Source organism: Idiotropiscis lumnitzeri, chromosome 1, assembly GCF_059441095.1.
Source record: "Idiotropiscis lumnitzeri isolate Australia: NSW breed Sydney's pygmy pipehorse chromosome 1, RoL_Ilum_1.0, whole genome shotgun sequence".
NCBI lineage: Eukaryota > Metazoa > Chordata > Actinopteri > Syngnathiformes > Syngnathidae > Idiotropiscis > Idiotropiscis lumnitzeri.
Genome location: NC_142391.1, coordinates 12,233,233 through 12,250,276, shown reverse-complemented (window position 1 = coordinate 12,250,276; position 17,044 = coordinate 12,233,233). Strand labels below are relative to the sequence as shown.

The following is a 17,044-nucleotide window of genomic DNA, read 5'->3' as shown; positions in this document are numbered from 1 at the left end:
TGGGTTCCCATTCCTAAGAATGCAGTACGACCAGTGTACTTACATTTGTGTTGTCATGTTTCAATGCAGTATTTTAAGTACCGGTGCTGACCAATGAGGTTCAAAGTATGGTGAGATAATGGAAGCTCCAAAGAATGTCAACGATCTAGCTCGCACAGAAAACGTGAAAAGGCCACACCCATATTGGAAACAGCCGTTTGGCTGGCTTTCAACTGGCTTCACAACACACGCACCCCTCAAGGAAGACAGGACTGATTTGAGATCATTTCTGTACTTGTTCTGTTCATTCTTAAAAGTTTGCATGACGTTTAAATAGGAAGTCACATCAAGAATGTTCTTCACAAGAATATGTTGACACTCGACTAAACATGGCTTTCTGATTAATATTGCGTTTGTGACCTATGCGTTAAACAGTAAAATCCACACTGTTTTTGTCCATCCCAAGGGGGAGGGGGGGGCATTTTGTCACTTCTGTTGACTGAAAATGACATCACTGTGGCTCAGGGCTCAGCAAACAACCAATGATGATTCAGTTTCAGAAAACAGATGAGCCATGATTGGTCATTAGCTGAGCCCTGAGTAACTTTGACGTCATATTCAGTTGAAAGAAAGTGACAAAATGGCCACCCACAGAGATGGCTAAAAACAGGTGAATTTTGCTGCCTAACTCATATTCCATGAAAACAATTCATCAGAATGCCATGTTTAGAGTAGCAAAGACGCAGAGAACGTTTCATAAAATTTTTTTTGTGGGGTTGACGTCCCCTTTAAGGGCTCTCCACGAGCCAATGAATTCCTTCCACACCACACTGCAATCCTTCCGTGCCTTTATGGAGTTTGCTTTTACGTTGGATGAGGAAAAAAAAGTGCCTTCCCCCCAACTACACCCCAAAACTTTGAGACATATAATTTTCCACAATGTCTTGTAAGATAAATAATCAATATCTTTTAATATCATTTAGGGTGGAATAAGAGGCTAAGAACAATTCTCAATTGCTTAGGAAATAATGCATAAAGGTCTTAAAACAAGAGCGCAAATGTGCATGCTTGTGTAACAGTGTGCTTGTGTGTAATCCCTTCAACTGCAGCACAGCTGTCTTTGCAGCACCCCCGCCTTCCTTTGGGTCCACTTTGTGTGTGCGTGCTTGTGTGTCTGTGTGTAGTGTTGAGGGCGGCTAACCATTATGTTTGTTCTGTCAGGCTTGCTAACACAACCCAAAGCCATTAGAAATGCTACATTTCATTATGTAACCTGTGAGCGCACTAATCAAATGAGTTCCAGTGGAGCTCTGACCGTGTCTCCGAGGCATTCATGAGAGCATTTATTTGAGTTGAGTCATCTTTGGCGAGTGAAAGCGAGACAGTTGATCCATGAGGATGCAGTACCACACATTTGCAAAGCATTTTCTATCTTTAACCCGTCTCAGTTAGATGTCTATTTTGAAGCCACACCTTTGGACTGAGAAAATGAGTCTTCTTCTGGAATGTGAACTCTCTTGGCTCCAGGCAACACGATGATGATGATTATAATGATGATAATGATGATATGATGACACAAAGGCTCCTCTGTGTCACTTGACCGTGATACAGCAGAGTGGTGCTGCTGAGCAATTTCTCACACACTCCCTCAACCATCTGTTTTCTTCTTTTTCTATATAAAGTTAGCAGAGGAAGTTGTGCGTGTTGCATAGGTGGTATTTGGAACTCATCCTGTTTAAATAGAAATCCAAATAACCAGCATAGACTGTAATAAGATATCATGTAACAAAGAAAACGTAATTATATAATAAATGAGTGTGCACACCCTATGGTTATAGTTATTTATAAAAGACTTGAGCTTAGTTGTTAGCTGACATTTTATTCTATTGTCAAATGTAACACTAATATCACCATATGTGGGCAGAAATCACTGCCATTCTGGCTTCAGGCTACATGTACAACACAAGTTCAACAATGTTTACAGTTGTAGTGTGAGTATAGCAGACAACACACATCATTACTTCACAGTAAGATGCCCTCATTTACGGTATTCCCCAGCAGTGCTCGCCTAATTAGCAAGACTATCGCATTACTGTTGGAATTATTTTGAGAAAATTTATAGAGGCGAGGACGCCAGGGATGTTTTGGATTCTAAATAATTTCACTGATAGAAAGTGAGTAGGTATGCAGCAGGAATGCTGCACTAAATAGCGGCACTCAGCTTGAATCTCCAAATGATCCCCCCTTGCTCTGGGACTTTTTACTATGAATGAGTTATGTTAATTAGAAAACAAATGTTACTGTTACAATCTATAACATTTAAGCGGAGCAGCAGGGTTCCCTAGTGGTTAACACGTCTGCCTAAAAATTAAAAAGTTCGGGGTTTGAATCTTAGTTCTGACTTCCCGTGTGAATGATTTTGTTTATTTGTGGCCTGTAATTGGCAGGCGACCATTTCAGGGTGTCACCTGATTCTCATCCAAAGTCCCCTCTGATGGGCTCCAGCTCATCCAAGACCCTAAATGAGGACAAACGCTATAGAAAATGGATGGCTGGAAAACTGAAACATACCCAGCGACAAAACATCCCTGCTGAGCATTCTTCATAGAAGCAGGATGTTCAAACTGAGATATTGTGATTAATACCCCACTATTTCTCACAGAGGCAGCCCAATATCATCATTAATCACTTTATTTGGACATTAGAGGTTGCCTTGGCTGTAGCACCAGATTTCGGGAGCATAAACAGTGAGAAGCATGAAAGGCCCCCCACGGGAGAGTAGCGTATACTTCAAGATTTGTGCTTGTAAAAGAGCCATAATCTTGCGCCTCATGTGGGACTTGTTCTGGAATTCCCCTCGAATGGAGAAAAAAAAGACTGGCACAAGTGTGAGTGGCACGAGAGTTGGCATTCACAGCACTGACTTGACGCTTAGATGAATAGACCGTATGGAGTAAACATTTGTCTGTGCGTGGTGCTGAATTGGCAGTCATGTGACTGATTTAAAATGACATTAATGGAAAAAATGACCGCCAACCTCTGATTCATGATGTAATTGCAGCTTTATTTCAGATTCAAATTCAACCAGTTTTTTTAAATGCAAACTATTGCCCCCTAGTGGCTAACTAGGCAATGCTTTAGCTCCACTCCAAACACATATTATGGCATTCACTCATGTATTCATGACAGATATTTACAAGTAATTGTCAAATTAATGACTAAATATTAAATGTCACATAAAAACAGCAAAGTGAAACTCGATTATGGACTTCTTGTGTGGAGTTACAGCATGTTCTCTCCGTGCTTGCGTGAGTATTCCACTATACAACTACATTAGAAAAACATTCATTCATGACTTGTCCAAATGTTTTCACTTAACTGATTGTGAGTGCGAACTAGTGCTGGGCAATTCATCGGAATTTAATCGTGTTTTTAATATTGGCACCTCGCAATCATAAAAATACAATAAAAGAAAACATATTATGTTTGCAAGTTCCTGCGTTTCGGAAGCACGCTGAATGTAACATTGGAGTTTACTGTAAAACTAAACAACAAAATGATTTACACACATTGTATATTGAAATACAAAATCTACTTTGTTTAAGAAACAACAGATGTGCTAATACGAGACGCTAATGGGGAATCCACTTGACAGGCTAACAGAAAAGTAGCATCAAGTGGCAGTGATATTCCTTCAAACAACAAATATTCACAAGCAAACGTTGTGGTAACACATACAGACACGTAATATAAACGTAATACGCTGGCCCAAAGAGGCGCCCAAGGTGCACACAGCACCAACGGCTTGCTATTAAATATTATATTTATATATTATTGCTAAGTGTACTATTTACTTGTTGCTAATTTATTATATGGTTCTTTCAAGGTATATATTTAAGGTATATTTAAAGTATTCTTTTGGTAGTTGAATAAATACAAAGGTTCTAAATCAATGAATAATCGTGTTTATTCAGCATGATGTCAATATCAATGAAGATCATCGTGATCACTATTTTTTTCATAATTGCCCAGCACTAACCTAAACGGTTGTTTGTCCCTGTGTCCTGAGTTTGACTGGCAACCAGTCCTAGGTGTATTCCGCCAAAGTAAGATAATCTATTTACACGTCATCCGACAAGCTCAAACCTTTTTCCTGACATGTAGAATGTGGATGTCTGGACTACTAAACTCACTATCATGTTTGATCAGAGGGATTTCTTCACAGTTGAAGTTTTGTTCCAGCAGCTAAAGGATGAAATAATAAAAAAACACAACCCATTGAGTGACAAAACTGAATTTCTTATATATTCATGCATTTATTTTTACATCTAGAAGCTCTTACCTCAAAAAACTGCTTCTCGACCTTTGGGTTGATGCCCTCTGTGCGTTGCTCGTAGCAACAAATGATGCATGTGTCTGGTCCACTAAGCAGCTTCAAGGTCTCCACCAGCGGAGTAATTGACTGCACAGGAACACATAAAAGCATTTGAGGAGAAAATGCCACAAGTGGACATGATAAAAACATGCAAAACGTCCATTTAGACTTAAATATGTAACAATACCTGCTTGTAATAAATGCAATCCGCCATAAGGACATAGTTTGGAGGTGGAAGGAAACCAGATACATCTTCACCCCTAAGCAAAAGAACACCTCAGACTATAAATGTGAGTAACCATCCACAGACAATCATCAACAATCGAGCATGTTAAATATAATAAATAGTACAAACCATTTCAGTACCTTGGCAGTTATGGATCCACTACTAATGAGAGTCTGATTGCCTTGAATGTTCACTTTCAGGAGGTTCTGTAGATCATCCAAGTCTGTCACACTAACTTGAGCGCTATGGGAATCAACATAATGAACCAGGAGTTAACAAATTAACTGTGTAAAATAAAACAGAAACGTCAAGTGCACATGCTTTTTGACATATATTGTAGGTACAGGAGGTCTTCTCTTGACAACAGTTCCCTTCATTGGGCAAAATATCCCGATGTGTACACAAACGGTAAATATTCGAATAAAAGAATATATGCTATACATTTGAACTCACCCCAATGTTGCTGCCATCAAGCCAACGACCCCTGTCCCAGCTCCTAACTCCAACACTCTTTGGCCTGCCCATAAATTCAATCCGGCGGCCGGATCGTAAAATTGTTTAGTTTCTAAATATTTTGCAAAAACGATGGCCGCATCCCAGACCACGCAGCCCACGTCCCCCATATAACATTGGCTCACTGTCAAAACAGAACCGTCGTTTTTCTCAATTTCTCTCACAAAGTAGTTGTTGTGCTCGCCCTGCGCCGCCATGTTGGATAAGCGCGAGCGGAAGCGGAAGTTCACCTGTCGACGTTTCACAAAAAAAGTAAAATACTTTTTGCTTTATACGATTAAAAGTATGCTGTAGTGTACGAATGTTGGGATTAATTGGGAGTAAATCTGCACGGAAAAACTATATTGTAATAATCATAATATGTTCAAGCCAAAATCAAACGAGCATGCGCACATGAAGGCGATGGAGTGGGAAGGACTTTGGGTGTCGCGCCAAACTTTGTTAGCTTCTCAGCTAGCATAAGCTTCTACAATTTCTCTTTGTTGCTATATTAACTTTTTACTCAATTTGATACCGAAGCGCTTCTTGGGAAACAGTCTTCATATAATGTGGATTTTATGACGTTTTGAAATGTTTCGTAGCAGTACAGAAGAGATTGCAGCTAGTGATACTTCCGAAAGTGGACACAGTTCTGAGTTATGTCCACCTGAAAGAAGTCTTGTTAATGGAACCACTTCCCGTAATCCGGTATCAGTTTCCCCTGGTTCGGCCTGTCAATGTTCTGAAGAAGGGAGCCACTCCAGCACTGGTCCATCACTTCCTCGCCCTGCCACAGGTAACTGGAGTGATACCTTTTCACCACGTTATGTAGGCTACTCTTTCATATCAGTCACTAATATTGTAGCCAGACTAAAAGACCACAAAAATGTAATGTCTGGTTTTGTATTGGGAAGGCACGGTTCATTGTTAGTCTGCTTCAAAGTTCTGAAATTCTAGTTGTGATTCTTGTCTGCAGCCAGGACTGCATCAAACAGTTATTTTAATATATGTTGTTTCGTTTAGTTTTATTTTTTTCTTTCTCAATTAATCAATTTTCTTTTCCTTCCGGCTTTTCCCTCCAGGGAAGCAAATCCCTGAAGGGAAAAGCCAAGAGGAATGGAAGATTGATTAATTGAGAAAGAAAAAACAAAATTCTCAATTAAGCAATAAATCTGGGATTTCCTTTTCAAAATCTGACCATTATTTCAAATTGACTGTGCAGAAAATGCACAAATTGATCACGATTTGTCAGAAAATAGGAATAATGTTAATCATTGTTTTCCAGAGTAGAAGCGGTTTTGACAAACGTCTTTTTGTTGTTGCTTAAACATGACAAAGCTAATCAGTCTGCTTCCGGTGAGGACTACAGAATTCTGAGAATATTTACTGTTGAGAGGCTGAAATTCCAAAGCTTTGGACAATTTCAAGTTAAATTGGGGTGTTTTTCCCATTTTTTCGAATTACCCCAAACCTATTAGGGTAATTAAAGACTCAAAATGGTTGTGAATGTGAGCGTGATTCATTTTCAATACAGGGTGCAAAAGTAGGGATACAGTATTTTTATGGAAAGAAAACACAATAACTTTATTAAGTGAAAATCATAATAATATACAATTCGCCAAGTAAAGCCTCTAATGTTCTCAAATTGCTGTCCTTTACATAAATGATTTGACATAAAAGTCTTTATTGTTATGAATTTCTCGGCAGACTTCTTTTATGAATTGTGCGTGGTTTTCCCGAATATACTTAATCTTTGATCACTGCCCATAAGTTGTGATCTTGGTGGCCATTCAACTGATCGTCCTGAACCTACCCAATATGGAGTCATTCATTTCATGTGGTAAGAAAGAAGGTAAATAATGAAGAGCTTGGTTTAACTCGAACAACTTGATACTGTCCCCACTTTTGTATCCTCCTGTATGTGCCTTGCATTTATCTGAACCCTGCCTCTCACACAAATCCTGCAGTGTTTTACATTCATTCAAATATACCCCTCTTTTCTTGAAAAAGGTCAATTTCCCCACAGCCTTCAGTTAGGAAGGATCAATCCGCCTCACCTTACTTGTACCTCGGACAGCTCCTTTCGTGGAGGAACACCAAGGCTCTGGAAGACCCCTGGTTCTGCGAGGGCCGCACACCCGGCACGGACACCGTTGACTGATACTGGTACTGTGCTCCATAGTTGTACTTTGAGTTTGAGATTGTGGTATAGTTTCTTAATTTCATTTCTCTTTTATTGCAGTTACAAGTTGCGCCTCTTCTGCCACGGCTTCTGGTACAACTGTGATTGTAGCTCTGGTTGAAGGACGCGGTCTGGCCAGGGGAGAGATTGGAATGGCCAGTCTTAACTTGAAATGTCCAGAGCTTGTACTTTCTCAATTTGCGGACACTGGAACATATGCCAAGGTAACCGAAACACTCACAAAATTAGCTTTAGTTGGAATTAATATCTTTGTTGTAGAAATATTCCAATCTGTTCACTTCTTAAGGTCATAACCAAGGTCCATGTCTTGTTTCCGATGGAAATACTGATGCCAGACACTGCTTGTGATAAGGGAAAAGGGACAAAGCTCTTCAACCTTATCACAGAGAACTTCCAGGTGCCAAGCGAGAAAATGTGTAGTTTGAAAAACTGTCAATATTGCACTGTTAGGTGCAAATATTTTCATTTTGTGTGTCAGGGTGTTGCTTTCACTGCAATTCAAAGGAAATATTTTAATGAGAAGAAAGGACTGGAGTACATCCAGCAGCTCTGTGCTCCAGAATTTAGCACTGTCCTGATGGAAGTTCAAGCTAAGTATGCCACTGAGTACAATTAAATGCAAAAAAAAGTAGACATAAGCTGTGGCAACCATTTTATTACCAAATTTATGCAGATATTATTGCCTGGCGGCTGCAGCTGCTTTGCTGAAATATTTGGAGTTCATTCAGAACTCTGTGTATGCTGCCAAGTCGCTCAAAGTGAGCTTCAAAGGAAGCGAACAGACGGCAATGATCGACTCAGCGTCTGCCAGTAACATGGAACTTGTGGTCAACAACAGAGACCACAGGTGCAGTAAGAGCAAGCGATGACCAAGCATGATTTTAGATGTAGTGCTTCTATTGTCTCACATATATTGTAAAATTACTGTGCGCACAGGAGCGACCATACCCTTTTAGGCGTCCTTAACTACACAAAAACTCCGGGTGGCGCCAGAAGGTTACGCTCCAATATTCTGGAACCTCTGATTGATGTGGATACCATCAACATACGCTTGGACACGATACAAGAAATGCTTCAGAATGAGGAGCTCTTCTTTGGATTAAAGAATGGTACCAAAGAAATTCTGGGTGTTGTACCAACTGACTAAATGATCTGAACGTTTTGGCCCTGTCTTTTTCATCAGCTCTAGGTCACTTCCTTGACATTGACCAGCTGCTCTCTGTTCTGGTCCAGGTTCCAAAACAAGAGACAGTATGTGAAGTACATTGATTAGTTATTCTGCACTCGTGCCTGTACTTATATTATCTTATATTAGTGTGCTGAATACAATGAACCAACTACATGAAACATTGCATTGTTTAAATTAGGCTGTGGTTTTGTTTGTCCCAATTATTTAATTGAACAGCTTGTGGGAATGGAGGGACTCCATAACAGAACAATTTAATGTTTACAAAGTATAATAATAGAATCCGCAGTAGATCAGGATACCTGTTCAGCTGTGGTCTTTTGGCTAATCTCTGGATCAATGAAAAAAATCTCAAATTCCCAAACCGCAAAGTCTTTATCGGACTTGCCATGCCCATTTGCGTGAGAGGGAGTCAAAGTTGGCTGTGCGAACAGCTCTTGATGGCACAATATGTGTAAATTTTGACTGATTGCACATCAAGGATACAAAACAGTCAACAAAACCTGTTTTGGTTGTATGTCTGATTAAAAACATTTCACCATTCCAAGTTATTTATGCATAATCAAGGGTAATTATTATTGAATAGATTAGGTTGTGCAATGTTGAAAAAATAGGAGCTTACAGTGGCTTTGTGGAAGCGCCATCGTTTGTAGTCTGGACACGCAGAGGTGAGCATTTCTTGTTCTGGAGAGTCTCAGGGTCTCCAGAATTCTCACATATCACCACAAATAGCCGCTGCAGGTGTCGGAAAAGCCGCTTAGTCGGTAACACTGACTAATAACTTGTTTGTTGTATGCCCTAGCCTCGCTCCTGTTCGTCATGGTAATGAAAGCGGTACTCTGCATTTGCAAGAGGCAGAGCTCCTCACCCAAAAAACAGATTTAGTTCTTTATCGTGTGCACTATAACAAAAGACAACACCTTTTTAGTATATATAGAAAAAAAGCATATCGCTTTTCAAATATATATATATATATATATATATATATATATATATATGTATACATGTATATATATATATATGTGTATACTAAATGTGTTCAAAATTTCTTATGTAACATTTTCATTATTACCATAACCATTCTTATTTTTAGATGTGGTGCTGATTCAAAATACATATTCAGTATTATATAGAAATACCAAATATCTTTCGTAGCTCTTACTTAATGTGTAAATAACCTCAGTGAAGTAATCAGATGTATTATACATTTTTTGTAGGTTCAGGTTGCAGAAGCAAAGATCATACATGTCATTCAGCTGAAACACACTTTGGATTTGGTGCCACAGTTGAGGGTGAGTGTTTGATGATGTACACAAATTGATAGCTCCAAAGTTAGGTTTTTAAATGATTTTCTAACAAGATGATTTCATAAACAGGTGGTGTTAAAGAACTGCAACACAGCTCTTCTTAAAGCATACAGCACTTCACTGGAGGACAACAGGTCTTTCAATTTTGTGTCAGGTGTCGTCATCTTTATTTTCTATTATTTGCACTTTTACTCATACAGTGGTTTGTGTTCACTTTCAGATTTGACATGATCTTGAAGCAGATCCTCACTGTTATTAATGATGACACCACCTACCTGAAGGGGAACCTCAACATGCGTACACAGAAGTGCTATGCCGTCCGGCCCAACATCAACGAGTTCCTGGACATTGCCCGACGAGCTTATACCGAGATAGTGGATGACATTGCAGGTGGTGACCTCATGTATTTGTTTGCAACTTCTAGTCTAGAGTGTTCGATGTGTCAACCTGAATTGTTTTTTTAAATTTTTTATAAGAGATACGTTCCGATTTTTTACATGACAAAAAAAAGGGTATCTTTGGCAGAATTTGTTCAAATTTGTCAAAATGATGTATTCTCTTTCTCAATACAGTCATATGAAATGCTGTTGAATATAATGCAAGATTTTTTCAAATGGTTTAAAGCACCTCATCAACATTTTCAGATATAGTCCATTTTTGAATGATATAAACGATGAACTGACGCAACTTCTTCGTCTTTTTCCACTAGTTTATGTACTCAAGCTAAAAGACACACAAATTTTGCACATTTTTATCACAAATTTCACAAGTGGCTTATCTTTAATGGCTGCTTTTGGACGTGTTAATAGCATAGCAATTGTGTTTCTCAGGACTGGTAAACCAGATGGGGGAGAACTATGGCTTTCCTATGCGCACAAGCTTCAGCACCGCTCGAGGGTTCTTCATCCAGATGAAGCTGGAAGGAATGTTGTTGCCTAATGGGAAACTTCCTTCGGAGTTCATCAAGGTATCATCAGTGGGAATGACAATACAAAGTCAATTTTTAGCTTCATTGAATTAAAATATTTTTCGTCGTCAAAAAATAAATAAATAATAAAATATAAATAAATAGATGAAAACTACCTGGCATTATATTATGCCGTTGGAATCATGTTTAATTCCTGTACATGTCCTGGTGACCCATTTTTTGTGGCTTCACAGTTCTTTGTTTTATCGCTGCAATTTGCTGCCTTTAACAATCCCATTAATTTCTTATTAAATATGATTTATTGTACAAGCATAATTGTTGGCTTTGGGCATCTGTTCCCCCAGGTCGTCAAACACAAAGACAACTATGGCTTCACCACCGCTGATCTGGTGAAGTTGAACGATCGCTGTGATGATGCCCTGAGGGAGATCGTTCACATGTCATATGTGTGAGTAGAGCAAGACACTCATGCACGTAACGAGAACACATTTATCTTTTGTTTTTCATATTGTTACAGTAAACCCCCCTCCATTACGGGTTGTGGGTTCGGTATTTTGCAGGTTGTTTTTTTTTTATACTATTAATTTTTAATTTACTCCATTTGCCGGCATTTTAACGCTTTTTTTTGTTTGAGTGCGAGTTACAAATCAATTCAAGCAGATAATCTGAAAAAAAAAGTTTAATGGAGGCAAGAATTGCGAAACTGGTATTAGATAAGAGGTCTTATGTAACTTGACCTGTTAAGATGTTATTTATTGAAATTTATTCAGCAAATACAACGTCCTAATGGTGCAAATTTAACAAATGATTATTTTCAGTTCTTGTCAATCTATAAAATGTCTTGTGAGACTGCTGTGCATAATTATTTGGAGCAGGGCATTACAAGAAAAAAACATTTATTTTGGGGATTGGGAGGTTTGTTTAAAAATGTTCAAATTATTGTATACCTGTTGATGACCTGAAAATGATACTGAGTTCCATTTGCATAGAGTTTGATTATTTATACAATTCAGATGAAAAAAAACCCACAATTTGCATAGTAATTTGTAACATAGTGTGTTTCGCCACTGAAAAGGGAATATATTACAGCAGCTTCATTATCATCATTGTTGACATCGTGAGTTGGTGTGAGTACACATTGTTCCATTCTATTCATTCGTTCCATTTTTTTAATATGTTTTATTCATTGATCTTGCTCTCTGTTGATATATTATACGTGTTTTAATGTGTTTGTATCGTTTTTAAACCATATTTAAAGACTTGGTGCTGTCATTTATGTAGTAACATGCCACGGGTGTATTTCTATATCATGGATTTAACTTATATCGGTGTTCTGGAATGTAACCCCCATGATGGAAGAGGATTTACTACATTTGCATAATGTTCAAATTGAGGGTTTTCTTCTGTTTATGTTGTTTTCAAAAGAATTTGTTTTCTATGTCCACCTATAACAGGTTAATATGTCCAAAATGAATGAATTCTTAAGTCTACTGCTCACAATATGGCTCAGATTTAATTTGACTGGAATCAAACTATGGTTAAAATGAAAGTATTGATAAACTACATGTCTTAATTCGTACAATTACAATTATTAATAAAATAATCCTTGTGTTTTCCTCCGGGTACTTCAGTTTCCGTGTGGTATGTTGATTGGACACCCTGAATAGCCGAAGTGTGTTTGTGAGCACGGATGGTCTTTGGGTGTCCTGGGTGTAGCCCGCCTACTGCCCGATAGCTGGGATCGACTCCAGCACGGCCGCGACCCTCGTGAGGGGCAGTGGCTCAGATAATGGATGGATTGATTATATTATCTGTTTTTCTTTTTGTTTTTTTTTTAATATGATTTAGTGAACGAGTGTTAACTGTCCACTTGAGCAGGGTTTGTCAATCTTATAACAGCAAGTTTCTAAATGCCGCAAAGGTTTTCAGGCCTTTGTGCTTTGTGTGATAGTGTCAGACCAACATTCACAAAAACTTTGCCTCATATCTGCCTAATCCCAAAACTGTATTTACGAGAGCAACAATATGGTCTTCTGGGATTGTTTGGCAATATTTTCATTGTCATTGGTTCTTTTTAAAATCGTATCCATAACTGTATTGGTTATGCAGTTTAAATACCCTATCCAAATTTGTAACCCTTTACTATTATATTTTATATATTATACAATAAAGGGATTTCTATTCTATTCTATTCTATTCTATTCTTTTGAGAAAATGTGAGCTATTTGGCAAAACACATTTATTTAATTTTAAAGGGATTTAAATTAAGCGAGAAGGTGTTCCAGAATAGCAAAGTCATTAAACAAAACAGCAATAGAGAATATAACGAAATGGTCCCCCGCTGACTAATTTTCCATTATTTGAATAAATTCTGTAAACTGAAGCACAAATCAATCCCCGGTGTCTAACCTACACTATGTGGTTCTCGCATGCAACAATACAAGACTGAAGATTTTTTTTCGCTGTGTTCCACGTGTCGCGCTGCAGATTCACTACACAAGACTGTGCTTTTATTACAGTAATCTCTTAGCACTGAAATTGTCTCCTTCCAAGGGTGGTATGTCAACTCCTCAACACTATCCGTGAGCACATCCATTGCCTCTACAAACTGTCTGATGCTGTGTCCATGCTGGATATGCTGCTGTCCCTGGCAAACGCATGCACCCTCTCTGATTATGGTGAGTGTGATGCGCTGCTCCTGTTTTGTCAAACTGTCACGTTCGATTGTGGCGCATCTGATTTCCAGTCATATACAGCAGCATCCACCAGATGTCAATGAGCCGACGCTTCGACTGACCTCTGCCCTTTTTGCATGGGCCGAGGGAATCCAGTCAGCCCCAAAGGTTGCGAGTTTAGACCCTCAGCTGTCTAAGAGCGTCTGTCAACAGACAGTCACATGCTGATTTAAAGCCAGCTTCGTCCCCTTGCCGACTCATTCTCAGATTACCTTGTCCATAAACATGCACTGCAGTGCTGCTCACCTCCACTAGGGGGCGCTGTCTCCATCGCCACTGCTCAATTATGTTTAAAACCTTTTATGTATGTGACACTCTCATATTATCCATACCATGATCCGGTCCATTCACGCACATAGATTGACTTCTAATTTGTTTGTATTTCAAAACAATTAACTGAAGTTGAATGACTCCATTGCAAAATCACATTGCTTTCATTAGAAAACTATCAGAAGTGTTGAACAAATAAGTTAAACAACGATGAATGCAACTAAAATAAAGGAATTACTTCGTCCCTTGTAACTGATATGAGGAGGTCGCACGAAGTAAAATACATTTTCATGTATGGCTGTTACTTTTAACTGTCATACCATTGTTAAAAAAAATGAAAAATGATCGGACTGTTTGGGCTGCATGATTTATCAAATGTTAATTGTGAGCATGATTTTGGCTGCAATGACTAAATTAAACTGATCGTTGGGGATATTAACAAATGAGATGCAGGATCCGCTGCTTATCTAATCAAGCACTTTCTCAACAAGTAGTCTCCTCATGTGGGTCGTGGGTGTGCTGGAGCCTATCCCAGGTGTCTTTGGGCAGTAGGCGGCGTACACCCTGGACTTTATATCAGCCAATCGCACAAACATGAACAACCATCTGCGCTCACAATCACACCTAGGGACAATTCAGGGTGTCCAATCAATATGCCATGCCTATTTTTGGAATGAGCAGGAAACTGGAGTACCTCGAGAAAACCCACCCAGGCCTTAGTGCTAACCAGTCGACCACCGTGCCGCCCAACCGGTGGTAGTTCTTGCATATTTGTTTATTATTGTTTATCATTTATTCTAGAACATACATTTATTTTTATGTTTCATTTTGCACTGAAAATATTTAAATATTATTTTCCTTAAAATGGTGAATAATCGCAATCAATAATGATGACTACATTTTTTATCAAAATAATTGCGATTACCATTTTGGTTATAGTCATGCAGTCCTCGTAACATTCGATTTGTAAAATGTCAAAATATAATACAATACAACTTTATTTATATACCGCATTTCACAACAGCTGGAGCTGTAACAAAAGGATGATGATCATGATTATTACAGTACTATATTATGCCTTCACCCTTAACTGTGATGATTAATGAATGATAAGCAAAACACGATTGGAGGTAATCATTTAGGTTAATAATGAACTCAATTCTCAAAAGATCAACTGACTTCTAAAGCAATATTCTGGCCTGTACACATTTGTGCATCCTGGGGCATATTTCTCCTGAAAATTTTGGTTTAAACTACAAATTACAGAACTTTTGGGGTGTTCAAATCTCACTGTATTCAGGAGGTAAAATATTGAAACAGTATTACGCACATCAATTTGTTGACTATTAATAAAGAGTCTCCTCACGAGAGAAGTCAACTGGTCTCAAATGCCCCCTTGTGGCTATTTGAAGTATAGGTCATAATTCCAAATCCTTCGATACGAGAATTAGGTATCACAAAAACTGCCCCTAACTGTGATTGTCTAAATCCATAAAAAAATATATTGAGTATACGCATGTTTTACAGTGACATTTTCCTGAAGAGATAACATAGATTCTTTTCATTTTATAATATTGTCTTCAAGTGCGACCGGAGTTCACGGACACATTAGCCATCAAGCAGGGTCGTCATCCTATCCTGGAGCGAATGCCCGGACAGCAACTTGTGTCCAACAACTGTTATGTCTCCGAGGGCAGCAACTTTGTCATCATCACAGGTCCTAACATGAGTGGTAAATCCACATATCTCAAACAGGTGGCACTGTGTCAGATCATGGCTCAAATAGGTCTGTATGAACTACATTTGGATCAACAGTGCTGTGATTGGGTGATTGAACTTTTTTTTTTTTACAGGTTCTTTTGTCCCTGCTGAGTATGCTTCTTTCCGTGTAGCAGATCAAATTTTCACCAGAATTGGCATTGATGATGATTTTGAAACTAACTCTTCCACATTCATGTTGGAAATGAAGGAGGTACTGCCCATTCTATCGATTTTGTGAAAAAAACAAAAAAAAAAAAAAACATTGCTTGATCTTTCAATTTCCTCTCAATTTAAGGTGTCATACATAATCCACAATGTCAGCGAGCGGTCTCTCATCATCATCGACGAGCTGGGACGTGGCACCAGTGCTGAAGAAGGCATTGGAATATGTCACTCAGTTTGTGAATTTCTCCTCAGCCTCAAGGTAAAGCACATGACACTTCTTTGTTTCGAAAGCAGCTCAATGAGCCTACTTCAGTCTATATTATTCACTTGGTTACAATGAAAAATCTGTTCATTTTGTGTTGTTTGCCATGTTTGTAGGCTTTCACCCTGTTTGCTACACACTACCTTGAGCTGTGCCAACTTGAATCTCTGTATCCCAGTGTGGACAACCAGCACATGCAGGTTCAGCACACACGCACTCGTGACACTGGCACTGAGAGCATAGTGTACACACACTTACTGAGTCAAGGATTCTCTGAAGAAAGACATTACGGTAAACAGTCTGTTGAATCACTCTGATGAAATATTTGTCAGCTGGGCTCAAACAAATTGTGCTTTGGCCCTCTTAGGCCTCAGAGCGGCACAAATGACCTCACTTCCTTCAAGCATAATCCAGGAAGCAAAGACAATTGCCTCCAAAGTCAGCAAGCAGCTTTTGGTAGGCTTTATTCAATTGTCCTGTAAAGTACATTTTAGTGCAGTATGTCCAACACTGTGTGCACAAAGTCAACCGTGCAATATAGTCCCCCGGTATTCAGTTAGGGTCACAAATTCCATTCAAATGTTTCTGAACAAATAAAATGTGTTTTGGACATTCTTCCCAAGGCTAAGCGTAAGAGTGATCCTGAAACAGAGCGGCAGCGCGCTTTACACCGCCTGGCCACCCGCCTTTTGCAGACTGCCAGAAACTCCAGACTTGACCCGGACAGCCTACGCATGTATCTGAAGGGCCTAAGGAAGCAGTATGAGGCAGAGCTGGAGGATACAAGGCTGCCGACATCCTCAGACTCCTAACAGAGGAATCAAATCTTGTCCCAGATTTACATCAAGTGAGAAAAAGTAAAAGGCTGCTGTCTCAAGTTTATTTAGGCAAGGATGCATTTCTTTGACTTTTATTTGCCACAAATGCATTAGAAAACACGAATGCAAAGATAAAATTAACCATTCACTGCAAAAAAAAACATCCACAACACCAAAACATGACTTTGTTTTTGCCCATCGGCTTACATTTGGCATTGTGTAAAAATACTCATAAATCAAACAAACAAAAGTACGATATTAGCCCACACATCCTGAAAAATAAAACAGAAAACAAGCAAGACAAAAATATTGCCACTCCATAAGATTGTGCAAAAAC

At 38.8% G+C, this 17,044-nt stretch overlaps 2 protein-coding genes across 2 annotated transcripts; one reads left to right on the top strand and one right to left on the bottom strand.

Moving 5' to 3' along the window:
- Nucleotides 1-3,878: 3,878 nt before the first annotated feature.
- Nucleotides 3,879-5,318, bottom strand: vcpkmt (valosin containing protein lysine (K) methyltransferase). The gene is made up of 5 exons (XM_088305044.1): nucleotides 5,034-5,318; nucleotides 4,710-4,823; nucleotides 4,542-4,614; nucleotides 4,322-4,441; nucleotides 3,879-4,224 (listed from the first exon to the last, which is right to left on the bottom strand). The coding sequence occupies exons 1-5, from the start codon at nucleotides 5,288-5,290 to the stop codon at nucleotides 4,120-4,122; spliced, it is 669 nt and encodes a 222-aa protein (XP_088161170.1). The 5' UTR covers nucleotides 5,291-5,318; the 3' UTR covers nucleotides 3,879-4,119.
- Nucleotides 5,319-5,509: 191 nt separating this feature from the next.
- On the top strand, nucleotides 5,510-16,771 carry msh4 (mutS homolog 4). The gene is made up of 20 exons (XM_088304098.1): nucleotides 5,510-5,868; nucleotides 7,083-7,238; nucleotides 7,315-7,478; nucleotides 7,562-7,672; nucleotides 7,754-7,869; nucleotides 7,949-8,122; nucleotides 8,212-8,384; nucleotides 8,459-8,526; nucleotides 9,679-9,753; nucleotides 9,838-9,902; nucleotides 9,989-10,158; nucleotides 10,599-10,735; nucleotides 11,041-11,144; nucleotides 13,250-13,374; nucleotides 15,287-15,487; nucleotides 15,555-15,673; nucleotides 15,758-15,886; nucleotides 16,006-16,180; nucleotides 16,257-16,345; nucleotides 16,513-16,771. Exons 1-20 carry the CDS (start codon nucleotides 5,664-5,666, stop codon nucleotides 16,699-16,701), a joined length of 2,745 nt encoding a protein of 914 aa, XP_088160224.1. The 5' UTR covers nucleotides 5,510-5,663; the 3' UTR covers nucleotides 16,702-16,771.
- Nucleotides 16,772-17,044: the final 273 nt, after the last annotated feature.